The sequence below is a fragment of the Psammomys obesus genome, unplaced genomic scaffold (assembly GCF_907164565.1).
Source record: "Psammomys obesus unplaced genomic scaffold, mPsaObe1.curated_primary_1811, whole genome shotgun sequence".
Taxonomy (NCBI): domain Eukaryota; kingdom Metazoa; phylum Chordata; class Mammalia; order Rodentia; family Muridae; genus Psammomys; species Psammomys obesus.
In genome coordinates this window covers 11006368-11020525 of record NW_026596109.1, presented here as the reverse complement: position 1 = coordinate 11020525, position 14158 = coordinate 11006368, and the positions used below count along the sequence as shown (strand labels likewise).

The following is a 14158-nucleotide window of genomic DNA, read 5'->3' as shown; positions in this document are numbered from 1 at the left end:
AAAGTGAGTCCAGGATAGTCAAGGCTATACAGAGAAACCCTGTCTCAAAAAAAAAAAAAAAAGCTGCCATAGATTCATGTGTTTGAATGATTGGCCACAGCGATTAATGCTATTAGGAGGTGTGGCCTTGTTTGAGGAAGTATGTCACAAAGTATGGCTTTGTGATCTTATATGCCAAAGCTATGCCCAGTCCGGCACACAGTCTGTCCCCTGCTGCCTGCGGGTCAAGATGTAGAAGTCTCAGCTCCTTCTCCAGCACCATGTCCGCCTGTGCACAGCCATGCTTCCCGCCGTGGTGATAATGGACTACACCTCTGAAACTGTAAGCCAGCCTGAATTAAACAGTCGTGGTGTCTCCTCACAGAAATAAAAGCCAAACTGGCGAGGCCAGCAGCATATGTTTATGATTTTACCATAGGATGTATTAACTCTCCTCCTCTATGTTATAACTTAATGCCAAGAGGCCTTGATTGTCTGTCTCTCCCACAAGCTATCACATCAGCCCACTATAGTGATGACATTATGCTGACTATATCAAGGGAGCGGGAGGTAGCAACTACTTTGGACTTGTTGGAAACACATGTGTGCCTCAGAGGATGGGAAATAAACCCAACCAAATCTCTAGGGCCCTCTACATCAGCGAGATTCTTAGGAGCCCAGCGTTGGGGGCAGGCAGAGATATTCCTTCTAAGATGAAGGATAACTTTATGTACTCGGCCCCTCCCACCACCAAGCACAACTAGGGCCTGTTTGGGTTCCGGAGACAGCACATTCCTCACTTGGGTGTGTTACTCCAGCCCATACGCTAAAAGACTTGGAAAGGTGCTAGTTTTGTATGATGCCTGGAGCAGAAGGCCCTTCAAGAGGTCCAGGCTGCTGTGCAGGCTGCTCTAGCACTCAGCGGACTTGATAATATGTGAGGTATCAGGAGCAGATGGGATGCTGTTTGGAGCATCTAACCCTGTAGACGGATCACAGAAGAGAGATCTTTGGGAATTTACGGCAAGGCTCTACTGTCATCTGTAGACCACTTTCCCTTTGAGACACAGCTTTTGTCCTGCTATTGGGCCTTAACGGAAACCGAATGTTTGACAGTGGGCCGCCATGCTACCATGGGACCTGAACTGTTCACAAACTGGGTGCTGTCTGACCCACCAGACCACAAAGTAGGATGGGCGCAGCAGCAGCAGTAGCGATCTATTATCAAATAGAAGTGGTATATATGTCATCAGGCCAGAGAAGGCCCTGAAGGTACGGTTAGGTCACACAAAGCACTCCTGTTACAATGCCATCTGCTGACAGACACACACCTATTGCCTCATGGGTGTTCCCTATGGTCAGCTGGCTGAGGAGGAGAAGACTAGGGCCTGGTTTACTGATGTGTGTACACTATGCAAGCACCACCCAGGAGTGGAGAGCTGCAGCAGTCCACCTTTCCGGGAAAACCCTAAAAGACACCAGAGAGAGGAAATCTTCACAGCGGGCAGGGCTTTGGGCATATACACGGGCATACGTTTTGTTCGGAGGGAAAAAAATGGCTAGATGTGTAGTTGTTCCCTGATTCATGAGCTGTAGTCAGTGGATTGGCTGGAATGGTCAGGGGCTTGGAAAGAGCATGATTGGAGAACTGGTGAGAAAGACATCTGGGGAAAAGTAGGAGACGAGATCTCCAAATGGGCAAAGGATGTGAAGATGCTTGTGCCCATTTAAATGTTCATCAAGAGGTGACTTCGGCTGAGGAGGAGTTCGGTGATCAAGCAGACTGTCCTTTCTGTGGACAGTCAGTCTATTTCCCCAGCCACTCCTGTCATTGCCCAGTGGGCCCATGAACAAAGTGGCCGTGGTGGCAGAGATGGGTCATGCATAGGCTCAACAACACGGACTGCCACTCACCAAAGCTGGCCTGTCCGCAGCTGCTGCTGAGTGCCAGGTCTGCCAACAGCAAAGACCAACACTGAGCTCCAGACACAGCACCATTCCCCAGGGTGACCAGCCAGTGACAATGGGCCACCAAGTTACCATTCGACCTGGTGGCAGACTGACTACATTGAGACATTTCCTCCATGGAAAGGACGACGCTTTGTCCTTATTGGAGTAGATCCTTATTCTGGTTATGAATTCGCCTTTCCTACACATAGTGCTTCTACCAAAACCACCATCCATGGACTTATCCACCATCATGGTAGTCCACACAGCGTTGTTTTTTGACCAAGGAACTCACTTCACAGGCAGAGAGATGTGACAGTGGACCCATGATCATGGAATCCACTGGATTACCGTGTTCTCCACCATCCCAAAGCAGCTGGACTGTTAGAGAGATGGAATGACCTTTTGAAGACAAAGTTAAGTGCCAGTTAGAAGGCAGCAGCCTGGGGGGCTGAGGCAGGGTTCTCCAGAAGGCAGTATATGCTTTGAGTCATCATCCAGCACATACTATGGTTTCTCCCATAGCTGATCCACAGGTCTAGGAATCAAGGGCTCACTATCACCTCTAGTGACCCACAGAAACAGAATTTTGCTTTCTGTTTCAGTGTCCTGTTCTGCTGGCCTAGAAATTTTGGTTCCAGAGTGAGGAGTACTCCTGGCTAGAGAGAACTTACCACTGAACTGTATGCTCAGACATCCCCCTGGCCATTTGGGGCTTCTGATGCCCTTAAACCAACAGGCTAAGAAAGGAATAACAGTTGTCAGGAGAGGTGATAGATCCAAATTACCAAGGGGAACTGGGATTGTTCTTCCACAATGGAGGACAGAAGGATTATGTCTGGAGTGCAGGAGTCCTTTAGGGCGTGTCTTGGTGCTCTTGTGCCCTGTGATTAACGGGAAACTTCAACAACTTAATCCAGGCAGGATGGCAAAGGGCACAGACCTTTCAGGAATGAAAGTATGGCTAACTCATCCAGGAAGAAAGTCAAGACCCACAGAAGTGCTAGCTGAGGGTGAATGAATGGCTAGTGGAGAAAGACAGTGGAGGGAGGTTATAAATACCAGCTAAGGCCATGTGACTAATTGCAGAAATGAGGATAAGTTTTCTGTCATATTTTATTAAGATTATGTTTCCACAGTCTGATGGACAAATGTAGTGAGCATCTTAAATATTCATGAATAATGCCATTGAGCTTATTGTGGGAAAAAGAGGAGGACTAGGGATCTAGCGGGAGGCCCCAGCCCTTTCAAGTGCCCTGCTGAAATCCGGTGTGATTTGTCTCTGTCTCCCAGCGTCCCAGTTGTTAGATGTGCCACAGCAAATAACTGTGCTCTTTTAAAAACAGAAATATGTAGCGGGCTGAAAATAAAGTGACAAATTACATCCTGTTCACTAAAACCACCAGCATGTCCTTTCAGGTTCCAGAAGGACGCGGAGCAGAAGTCACCAGGTCTACACAGGCCTTCCTTGGCGGTGCTCTGAGTTTGGTGGCTTAAGGCTTACAAACATTTTTTAAGGCCATGTCTAGCCATGGAGTCACAGCTGGCCTGGAACTGGATAGAGCAGGCTGAGCACTAACTCAGAGATTTGCCTGCCTCTGTCCCCCAAACGCCAGGAGTAAAGGCTACCATGCCCAGCAATCCTGTAAACTTTACTGTGGCCTGGCCAGGCTGTGTGACCTCACCCCTGCCTCCCACACCACTCCTGATCTTTCCAGCCCAGCCAAACCAGCCAAGCCTTTGTGGCCCAGTGTATCAGGTTTCACTCTCCCTTTCTGCAAGCTTTCCACTCCTACCTGGGTAATTTCTACTCATTTGTCAGAGTTCAGGTCAAATCTCCTTTCCTTTCTCCCACCCCACATCCAGCTTTGTTAGAGGGCACTTGCCATAACAGTGCTTTTAGAGTAACCACTCGTTTTGTTCATCACTTTCACAAGAGGCGCCGAGAAGCTGGGCACAGAGGTGCACGCCTGTAATCCCAGCACTCGGGGAGGCAAAGGCAGGAAGATCTCTGTGAGTTCTAGCCCAGCTTGGTCTATAGAGTGAGTCCAGGACAGCCAAGGCTACACAGAGAAACCCTGAGGGGGGGAGGGGGAAGAGAGGGGAAAGGAAGGGAAAAGGGGGAGGGAGCCTCCTAGAGCTGAACTTGGAATAGAACGGGTACTCAGAATATGTGTTAACTCAACCTAAGTCACCACCAGACGCTCAGCCCTTTGTGGGTGTCACAGAGGTTTCCTGAGCCCCGGAAACACTGTAGTGTGCCCTCTAGATGTCCTGTCGCTAAAGACTTGAAATTCCCACTGCCAGCTGTGTTAGTGTCCACAGAAAGCCTTTAGCTGTCAGCTGTCCCTGGTGTGGGCCTTCTTGGCTCCTGCTGTACCTCCTGCCAGGAGACACCAATCCAGTGGTTGACTAGACCGCAGGGTAACAATAGATCTGCTATCTCAGTCTCTGCTAGGTGAGCCAAGATGGCCCAAGGCAGTCTTCCTGCAGTGCACGAGTCCAAAAAGCAGCACACTCGGGCCTTCCTCGCCTTCTCTGACCGCTCTCCCTTGGACCCAAGAAAAACGGGATCCTGGGATCTGAAGCTGCCCACCGCAGAATGGCTAGGGAAACCGAGGTCCCGAGCCAGGACTCTGAGCCTGCAGAGGCCACTGCGAAGGGGGCGCGTCCTGCCCAGCGGGCCGCCTCCTCCCGCCCCCCACACCCCCCACGCCGGGGTCCCGTCCGCCTCGTCTTTGCCCTCGCCAAGTCGCCACCTCCGAAGCAAGCCATGGTTTCGGCTGCGGCGGCGGCGGCGTGGCTGCTCCTGTGGGCCGCGGCCTGCGCGCGATCCGAGCAGGACTTTTACGACTTCAAGGTGGTCAACATCCGGGGCAAGCTGGTGTCGCTGGAGAAGTACCGCGGCTCGGTGAGTGGCGGGCCCCCGCGGGCCTGGCGGGGCGGGGCTCGGCTTGCGGGGCTGGGGCTTTGGGGGGGGGGGTGCTCTTCCCCTCCCCCCACCTCTCCCCGGCCATCCCAGCCGTGCGATCCATCCATCCGGCGCCCCCAGGCCCCTGCCCACTGAGGCCCGCGGCTACGTGGCACGCGGCTGGGAGCCACCGGAGCTCACCGAGCTCTCCCAGGCTCACGACCCCGCCCCGAAGGTGAATGCCCTCCCCAACCCGCCGCTTTGCCTCTCCCAAGTGGAAAAGAAAACCTAGTCTGTGCGGCCTTCGTCCCTCCACGCCGGCTTCCGCGCCTGTACTGGGTCCAGTGAGAATGCGGAGAGATAAATGTGTGGTGGAGGGAGTCACCATCTAAAATGGACCCTTTCATGGTTCCTAGAATGCACACTAAGGCCCCTGAGAGCAAAGACTTGGGCACAGGACCACACAACAGAAGAAAGCAGGGAAGTTGTAAGAGAACCCCATTCTTCGCCCTTCCGCCCTTCCCGTTCTTGGTCCTCCTAAGGCCCACCCCTCAGAGGACAGTTGGGAGAGAGTTGCTAGCCGATGGGCCCTCCTTACTAGACCGGATCACAGTAAGGAAGTATGTCAGGATTGCGTTTTCTCAAAACAAAACAAAAAAAAGGCGTGAGCAAAACAGATCACTCCAGACACAGAGACTGGCCAAGTCTAGACACAGAAGCAAAACAGCAAGAAGGATCAGGGAGGACCAGGGGTTTCAGCAGTGGTACTTGAAGGCTACAAACCCTTAGACGGAATGGTGTTAGAGGAGGCTGAGGCAGCCAGGGGGACTTTCAGAGACCCAGGTGCTACAGTATGATGAAGACTCCTCTCAAGATAGGAGCGAGGTGGCACACAGCTTTAGTTCTAGCACTCCAGAGGAAGAGACAAGCTGGCCTCTGTGAGTTCAAGGCCAGCTTAGTGTCTACATAGGGTCTTCCAGACGGTCAGGGGTATATAGTGAGACCCTATCTCCTTTTAAACAACCCTTCAAAGAGCCTTCTGCCACTTGGAGTTGGAGATCCTGGTGTGAAGGTGTGTGGCATTGAACACTAATGGACACGTGAACCCACCGTCCAGATGTGGGCGGGTCACCAGAGAGTACAGGCTCTCAGTATGCTTTTCTTGGGAGCAAGGCCGTCTTCGGGGAGAAAACTGTTCTCAGCAGCCCCAGGTTCTTGATTTTGCTGGGAGGCCTTGCCCTGACCATGTGCCGTGAGTTTCAAATGGGAGGGGAGTTCGGAAACACTGAGTAAACTTTAGGTGCTCTGTATGTATTATGGATGACATCAGTGACCTCATCCAAGACTCCCGACAAAGGGCTGTTCCGTTCCTAGTCAGACCTGCCCTTCCCTCTACCACAGCTGGACACAGACCCCAGATTCATCACCTGAGACTATCTGACAGCCATTAATTCACTGTTTCTTTTTCATCACCAACTGTATACTAGCTAGAAACCCAAGCCCTGAAGATAAATAGCGGTGAACGAAACAAGTTTATGTTTCAATCAAGCTTATGAAGAGGAAAGACAATAAACAAGGCACTGGAAAGTGAACCAATCCATCCCAATAGCAATAAAAGCTTTAAAAAAAAAAAAAAAAAAAAAGGCCAGCTCTGGTGGTGGATGCCTTTGATGGGGGGAGGCAGAGGCAGGCAGATCCCTCTGAGTTCAATGCTAGCCTGGTCTACAGGGTGAGTTCCAGGACAGCTAGGGTTAAACAGATAAACCCTGTCTCAGAAAAAAAAAAAAAAAAAAAGACAAAAATTTTCAGCTACTAAAAGGTATAGAGTATCGAATTAGCCTGGCACAGTTAATCTCAGCACTTGGGCAGCAGAAGCAAGCAGATATTTGTGAGTTTGAAGCCAGCCTGCTTAACATAGCAAGTCCTAGGCTATGTTTGGTAATAAGATCTTTTGTTGTTGTTCTCGAGACAGGGTCTCTCTGTGTAGCCTTGGGTGTCTTGGATGTGTTCTGTAGACCAGGCTGGCCTGGAACTCACCGAGATCCACCTGCCTCTGCCTCCCTAAGTGATGGGATCACATGCATGTTCCACCAGGACCAGCTGGTAATGCGATCTTGTCTCAAAAGAATTAAAATAAGTAAAGGTAGAGTTGGAGAGCCAGTAAGACTGCTCAATGGGTATGCCAAGCCTGAGGACCTGAGTTCCATTCCCATGGAGGGAGAGAACTACTTATTTGCAAGTTGCCCTCTAATCTTTATACATACACACCACAGTGTTGTAGGATTGCCCTACACCATTTAAAAAACAAACAAACAAACAAACAAACAAACAGATCTTGTCTCAGGTTCATTTGTAAAAACAGCCTAGGACACTGGTCATCTGTAAATAGTGTGTAGGTGGGTGTGTCGCACCAGTCTGTCTTCACATTGGCAGAAGCCTTTCCTACAGGGCCTTCACAGGGGCCTGGGCACCTTTGGGAGCCTGAGGTGGGGCTGAAGCCCGGGCCTTAGCTGGAGCTGCAGGCCTCTGCCTTGATTTGAACCTTGGGCTTTGGTAAGAAGGGCCTACATCCCTTGGCCGTGTAGTTTCAAATCTGCTTCCCAAGCTTGGGGTGAGCGATGAGAGCTGGACAGCTGAGTTAGCAGCAGGGGCCCTTTGGCATCTTGGGCTTAACGGCCGCAGGCTTCACAAGGCCTTGGTGGCCTCTGCTCGTGCACTCATTGCCTTTGCATTGTTCACCTGCATCTTCTTCAGGCCTTTCTTGTGCTTCTCGGCAAAGCACATGTTCCTCAGGAACTTAGTTGAGGTCAACCCCTTAAGAGAGTCATAGCTTTGTGACTGGGATTTCCTGATGCCATTTCTGTGCCATTTGTGAGACTGGTTGTGTGGGGTGTGGTTCTTGGCCTTGGCCATGTCTGCACGGTAACCTGCAGCGCCCACAGCGTCTGGGACTGGAAGCCATTTTGTTTTGTTTTGAAGAGGTAGAGTTAGAACTGAAACCTCAGCCCTGCACCGCTAGACTGTCTGCCCTTAACTGCTGAGCTCAGAGAGAAACCGGGGAACGGTCAGTCCAGGGAAGCTGGTTAACCTAAGCTCAGCCTGCCGCTTGGGCCATACCTTCATTAGTTCACCAACAGATATTTGCTGCCTCCCTAGTACATGCCTGATACCGCATGACAGCTGTAAGGAGAACTGGATGGCAGTCCTTTAGCCCTTGGTTGAACGTGAGTATAGAAGTGATCACTCGGGAATGTACTTCCTTCCCGAGTGGGCATGTATATCTACCTGAATGTATGTATGAGACAGGACTGAATGTATGAGACAGAGAGACAGAGACAGATACATAGAGATTATGTGGTTTTATTTGCTTGCTTCTGTATACACATCTGAGGCTGTTTCCAAGCATGTGTGTGTACATATGGGAATAAGCTATTTGGTTTCGTGAATGCACTAGGGAGGCAGAGGCAGGTGGCTCTTAGGTCAAGGCCAGCCTGGTCTATGGAGTGAGTTCCAGGGTAGCCAAGGCTAAACCCTGTCTGGGGGAGAGGGGGATTTTTGTTATTACATTGTGGTGTGTGTGTGTGTGTGTGTATGTGTGTCCATGCCTGTCATGGTGTCCAGGTGAAGGCCAGAGGACAACTTGGGAGAGTTATTTCTTTCCTTGTACTTTGTGGGTCCCTGAGATTGAACTCAGATCGTCATGCTTGAGAGTAGACACAGTGTCTCACTGTGCAGTGGCTGGCCTGGAACTTGCTATGTAGACCAGGCTGGTCTTGAACTTATAGAAATCCACTTGCCTCTGTCTCTGCCTTTCAAGGGCAGGGGTTAAAGGCATTCAACATTTTTCTTTCTTTTATTTTAAGAGACAGACAGTCTTACTGTGTGGTCTAGGCTGGCCTCCAATCTGAAATTCCGCCGCCTCAGCCTCCTTAGGGCTGGGATTACAGGTGTACCACAGGCCCCATGAAGAAACATTTTTGGTGGTCAAGCCTAGGCATCTAGTGAGTACAGGCTGGAAGGATGCCAAATATTCTACGATAAACAGGTCAGCTCCTCACGATGAAGGTCCATAATTTTAGTTGTGCTGAATTTGAGACTAGCTTGAGCAATTTGTGTCCAGTGTTCTAGACTGACCCTGGGAGATTGTCTTTTTTGTATAGCCAGGTGATATTATCCCAACTTTTCTCAAAAGCAGCCATGGGGATGGGGCTACGGCACCAGACAAAGGGTTTTAATCTTTTAGTAATACTAATCTTTTAGTAATAGCTAGAAGCCGGAAACGTGGCATTGGTGCCAAAATTCTAATTACATTATAACTCAGTTCCATCAGCCAGCTTTGTGTTTATTGCGTAAAGCCTTTGATAATATTAGGGCTCAGCGATCAAACTAAGTATTTGTTTGCTAGAAGAGAGGAGATAAGAAGGGATGTCCTGGGCTCATTCTGTCTGTGTCTCCATGTGCTGGCGACACCTTCCAGGGAAGGGTTCAGGAGTCATACTGCTCTGCTTCCCTTTTCTTCAGAGACTTCTGGGAAGGAGGCCACCTTGAATTTCCAGAAGTGTCCAGCTGACCAACCCAAATTGAACCCAAGTGTGCCTTTCCCCGCCCCAGCATGACCTACTGATATGTGCAATGTGATATCTGTATTTGGATACGTGTTCTCCTAGCTAACGTAGGTTTGCTTCACAGCGCATGTGTGGCCCCTAGTCCCTTGCGCTTACGTGTGAGAGCATGCATTCTTGCCCGTGTGAAGGAATCACTTATGTGGCCGGATCAGAGCGCACACAAGTGCATGCCTCTTCGCTGGGCCGCACCTGGCTCTGAGCTTTCTTCTGTTTGGTTTTGCCACTAGGTTTCCCTGGTGGTGAACGTAGCTAGCGAATGTGGCTTCACAGACCAGAACTACAAAGCCTTGCAGCAGCTTCAGCGAGACCTGGGCCCCCACCATTTCAACGTGCTTGCCTTCCCTTGCAACCAGTTTGGCCAGCAAGAACCAGACACCAACAGGGAGATCGAGACCTTTGCCCGCCGCACCTACAGTGTCTCTTTCCCCATGTTTAGCAAGATCGCCGTAACTGGCACCGGTGCCCACCCTGCCTTCAAATACCTCACCCGTGAGTCCTGCCCCCTAAGCCCCTCCCCCACCCTCCCTGACTGTGGATGTGGCTCCCTGAGCAGCATGGGTCACCTTTCTCTTCCTGACCCTTGGAAGACAGTGGGGGCAGGCATACGCAGAGGAGCAATCCCACCCCCGTGTCCTCACCCCTGCTGTCTCACCCAGCATTTCCCTGAGAGCTCATCTTCACTCTCAGGGACTTCTGGGAGGACACAGGCCATCACGCTCTTACTTACAGGCTTAGGATAGAGAACCAAGGCACAACCATGAGACTCCACATGCCTGGGAAGGCTGCCCAAGATCACTGGAAGTCTCTTGATCTGAGTCAAAGTCTGTGCACTAAGATGGAAGCCTTGTCTTCAAAAGATCAGCCTAACTGCTGTTCCTGGAAAAGCAGGGGCAGGAGGATGTGTGGGCGTGGATGAATTCACCAAGGGCAGAAGAAGGCGATAGTTTGTTAGAGGTCCTGTGGTCTAGCTGCAACAGACAGGACAGTAGAGGACCTGCTCGGCAATGATCTGAGGGGTGCCTGTATGTGTGTGAGGGGTGGGGCTCTGTGGGCAGCCCGGCAGGGTTGCGGGGTCACTGTGCTCCGATTGCTTTGCTCTTATCAGGTGGGACATCCGTACAGTGGTGTCTGGAAGGTTGGGCAGGTAGCTCACTTTTTTAAGGAGGAACTTCCCAGTGTTGGTTCTCTCTCTCTCTCTCTCTCTCTCTCTCTCTCTCTCTCTCTCTGGTTTCTTGAGACAGGGTTTCTCCCAGTAGTCCTGGCTGTCCTGGAAACTCAGTCTGTAGATCAGGCTGACCTGGAACTCACAGAGATCCACCTCTGCCTCCCGAGTGCTGGGATTACAGGCATGTGTCACCACCGCCCCGAAGGCTATCTCTTCTTGGGACTGGCTATCTATAAATGTAACAGGCTTGGTTCACTAGCGGGCAAACATTTGACAGTCTGAGCCTGCTCGTTAAAAAGTGGGATTCTATCCTGAAGAAAAAATAAGAAATGAAAAAGAGAAAAAGTGGGAGTCTCTTAGAGAGATGGCTCAGCATTTAAGAGCATTGGCTGCTCATCCTGAGTCAAAGCCAGGTTTGATCCCCAATCAAATGACAGCTCACAAGCACCTGCAACTCCAGCCCCAGGCGAGCCAGTGCCCTTGTCTGGCCTCCTTAGGCTCTGTACACACATAGTGTGCAGACAGGCATGCTAGCAAAACACCTGTACACATTAAAAAAGAAAGAAAGAAAGACGCCTTAATTCCTCAGTGGCAGACCTTGTGAACTTTGGAGTCTCGCTAGCTCTGTGTTATTGTTAAGTCATAATTTCCCCCTCCTGTGTGTTCTCTTAGTTCTCCCAGTTCCTGCGGTTGTAGATCAGTCTGGCCTTGCTTTAGAAGCACCTGGCAGGAATCTATAATTGCACAAACCTGAGCCCTCCTCAGGGGGGCCTAGCATCTGAATGCCCCGCTCCCTGACAGTGCTTTTGACTATGTCAGCACACAGACATACCTTTAGATGCCATTAACATCTCACTGGGCCAGGGCTGGTGGCACACACCTTTAATCCAAGCACTTTGGAGGCAAAGGCAAGCGAATCTCTGAATTCGAGGCTAGCCTGGTCAAGTCAAGTGGAGGACTGAGAAGCCTGTCTCAAGATAGATAGATAGATAGATAGATAGATAGATAGAGATAGATAGATAGATAGATAGATAGATAGATAGATAGATAGATAGATACCCTTGGAAGCAGGGCATCGTGGTGCAGACCTGCACTGGGGAGTTAGCAGCAAGGAGGGTAAGGCATCCCTGGCCATCCTCACCGTCCAGCAAACCGAGGTGGCCTGGGATCAGGGGTGACTGGGCTCATTACTGCCGTGTCAGGTCAATCCCAGACTCCTAAGGTAGTCTCTCTCACGCTGGGTCCCATGTTGGGATACACTGGAGAGCCTTTGAAACGGGCTGATAGCTGGCTCTCGCTCTCCATGGCTCTATTTAAGCAGTCTGGGTGGAGCCCGGGTGCCAGAATTATACCAATAGCGAGGTTCCAGGAGAGGGTACGGGCAGCGCCCTGATCTTCTCCCTCTTTCTTTAGACTCTTCCGGGAAGGAGCCCACCTGGAACTTCTGGAAATACCTCGTGGACCCAGATGGGAAGGTGGTGGGCACATGGGATCCCACCGTGCCGATGGAGAAGATCAAGCCCCACATTACCGAGCAGGTGAAGAGGCTCATCCTTCGGAAACGGGAAGACCTGTGACTGGCTTCCGCACTACTCCCAGCCCTCAGCAAACTCAAGTGGTGCTTCATGGGCAGAGGGCCAATGCTTCTCTTCCCTTCACTCGAGTAGAGGAAGAAGGCTGAGACCTGGATGATTTGAATCCAAGAGCAAAGAACAGGACTCCTGGCCAATGACAGTGCTTAACAGCAAATCGCCAGCCAGTAGGCCTCGAGCCAAAGGAAACATGGCAAGGCTATGAAGAAAACGTGTAGATGGATTTGAAGCAGTCTACCTGGCCAGGCCTCTGCACAAGGTGCCAAGCCTTACCTCACTGGGAGGCTGTGAAGATTAGCGTCTGATACCTGTGAACATGCCCGGGGCAGTGCAAGCCAAAGAGGAGCACTCAGCACGGTCCTCTGAATAGAAACAAAACATTACTTGTGATAATAAAACTTGAGCTCAACATGAATTTCTAGCCAATGGAAACCTAGGCCAAGTGTGTTTGTCTTTTTTGTTCTCTGTTCCTGTGTGTGTTATTTTCTAATTTCGAAAGATGCATGATCTTGGAGTTGGGTGGGAGGAGGGCTCAGAGTTCAAACACTTCCAAAACTCTGGATTCCATTCCCAGTGAGGCAGAAAGAAAGGCACAGAAAGAGAAAACAAGAGCACTAATAAAAGCACAAATAATAAAATAGAAGTAAACACTACCAGGAATTTGGTAGGGATTTTGAAGGCTCCAGGCCCATTTAATTTTTCAGTCAAGCTAAGCATTAATGGTCAATTAAAATCGTCCGATCAGCCAGGCAGTGGTGGCACACGCCTTTAATTCTAGCACTCAGGAGGCAGAGGCAGGTGGATCTCTGTGAGTTTGGTCTACAAAGTGAGTCCAGGACAGCCAGGGCTACCCAGAGAAACCCTGTCTCAAAAAACAAAAGGAAACAAAAGTTCCAGTCATACACCACGATAAAAAAAAAAAAGTGAAAGATGTTATAACTGAAATGTAAGCTGTCCCCCAGCTGCGGGACAGCTGCGTACCTGAACACCTGGTTTCCAGCTGGTGGCACCCGTTGAGGGTGGGAGGGTTATGGAACCTTTTATATCTGCGGCAGATGCATGATCCTAGGAGCAGAACTTCAACCAGGATCCTGGCTGAACTGCGGGGCCCTTCTTCTAGACTGTTGTGGTAGCATGACCCCAGCTGCCACACAGGCTGCCCGGCACTGTGACCCCAGCCACCACACACACATGGCCAGGAGCCACTGTGCATTCCTAGCTATGATGGACTGCTGTTTCCTGAAACTGTGAGCCAAGAGAAATCTTTTTCTCCCTTACGTTACATTAGCCAGATATATTATCACAGCCAGGAGAAAAGTAAACAATGCCCAGATAAGTTTGCAGAGATAAATCCACAGGTTCTAGACACGGCAGCTCCTCTGGCTTAGGTATGTTCACGGAGGGGGGTGGGGCATATCTGGGGCTCTTCCCATCCCAGCTGGGTCTCCCCAGAAAGGACCAGGCCTTACTTCCTTGTCAAACTGCACTTCGAATTCCAGGCATCTCTCTTTATAGCCCTGGCCATCCTAGAATTTGCTGTGTAGACCAAGCCTCCAGCTCACAGAGATTCCCCTATCTTCCTCCCAGGTGCTGAGATTAAAGACCTGTGTCACCACACTGGCTTCGAAGAATGTTTTTATTATTATTATTTGGGAATCTCACATCACACACCCGATCACGTTCACCTCCCAGTCTTCCCAGGTCCAACCCCTTCCCTCGTAACCAGCCTCCCCCACCCCCACAAAAAAAAAAAGTATTTTGTGTTGTCCATGTACTCACTGGAGCAGGGTCCTAGTAGCCGGACCCCCCAGGGAAGGATGAGTCTGTCTTCGCCTGCATCCGGGGCAGAAGCCGTCAAGGGTGGAGAGCGGGCAGTGGGCTTGGCTTTACTTCTCTTATCCCTGATGGAGGGGGAATTTGAAGTGTTTAACCCACATTG

The 14158-nt window shown here is 50.6% G+C and overlaps 1 protein-coding gene across 1 annotated transcript; it reads left to right on the top strand.

Moving 5' to 3' along the window:
* The first annotated feature begins 4391 nt into the window (after nt 1-4391).
* On the top strand, nt 4392-12656 carry Gpx7 (glutathione peroxidase 7). The gene is made up of 3 exons (XM_055628961.1): nt 4392-4837; nt 9690-9951; nt 12041-12656. The coding sequence occupies exons 1-3, from the start codon at nt 4529-4531 to the stop codon at nt 12202-12204; spliced, it is 735 nt and encodes a 244-aa protein (XP_055484936.1). The 5' UTR covers nt 4392-4528; the 3' UTR covers nt 12205-12656.
* Nucleotides 12657-14158: the final 1502 nt, after the last annotated feature.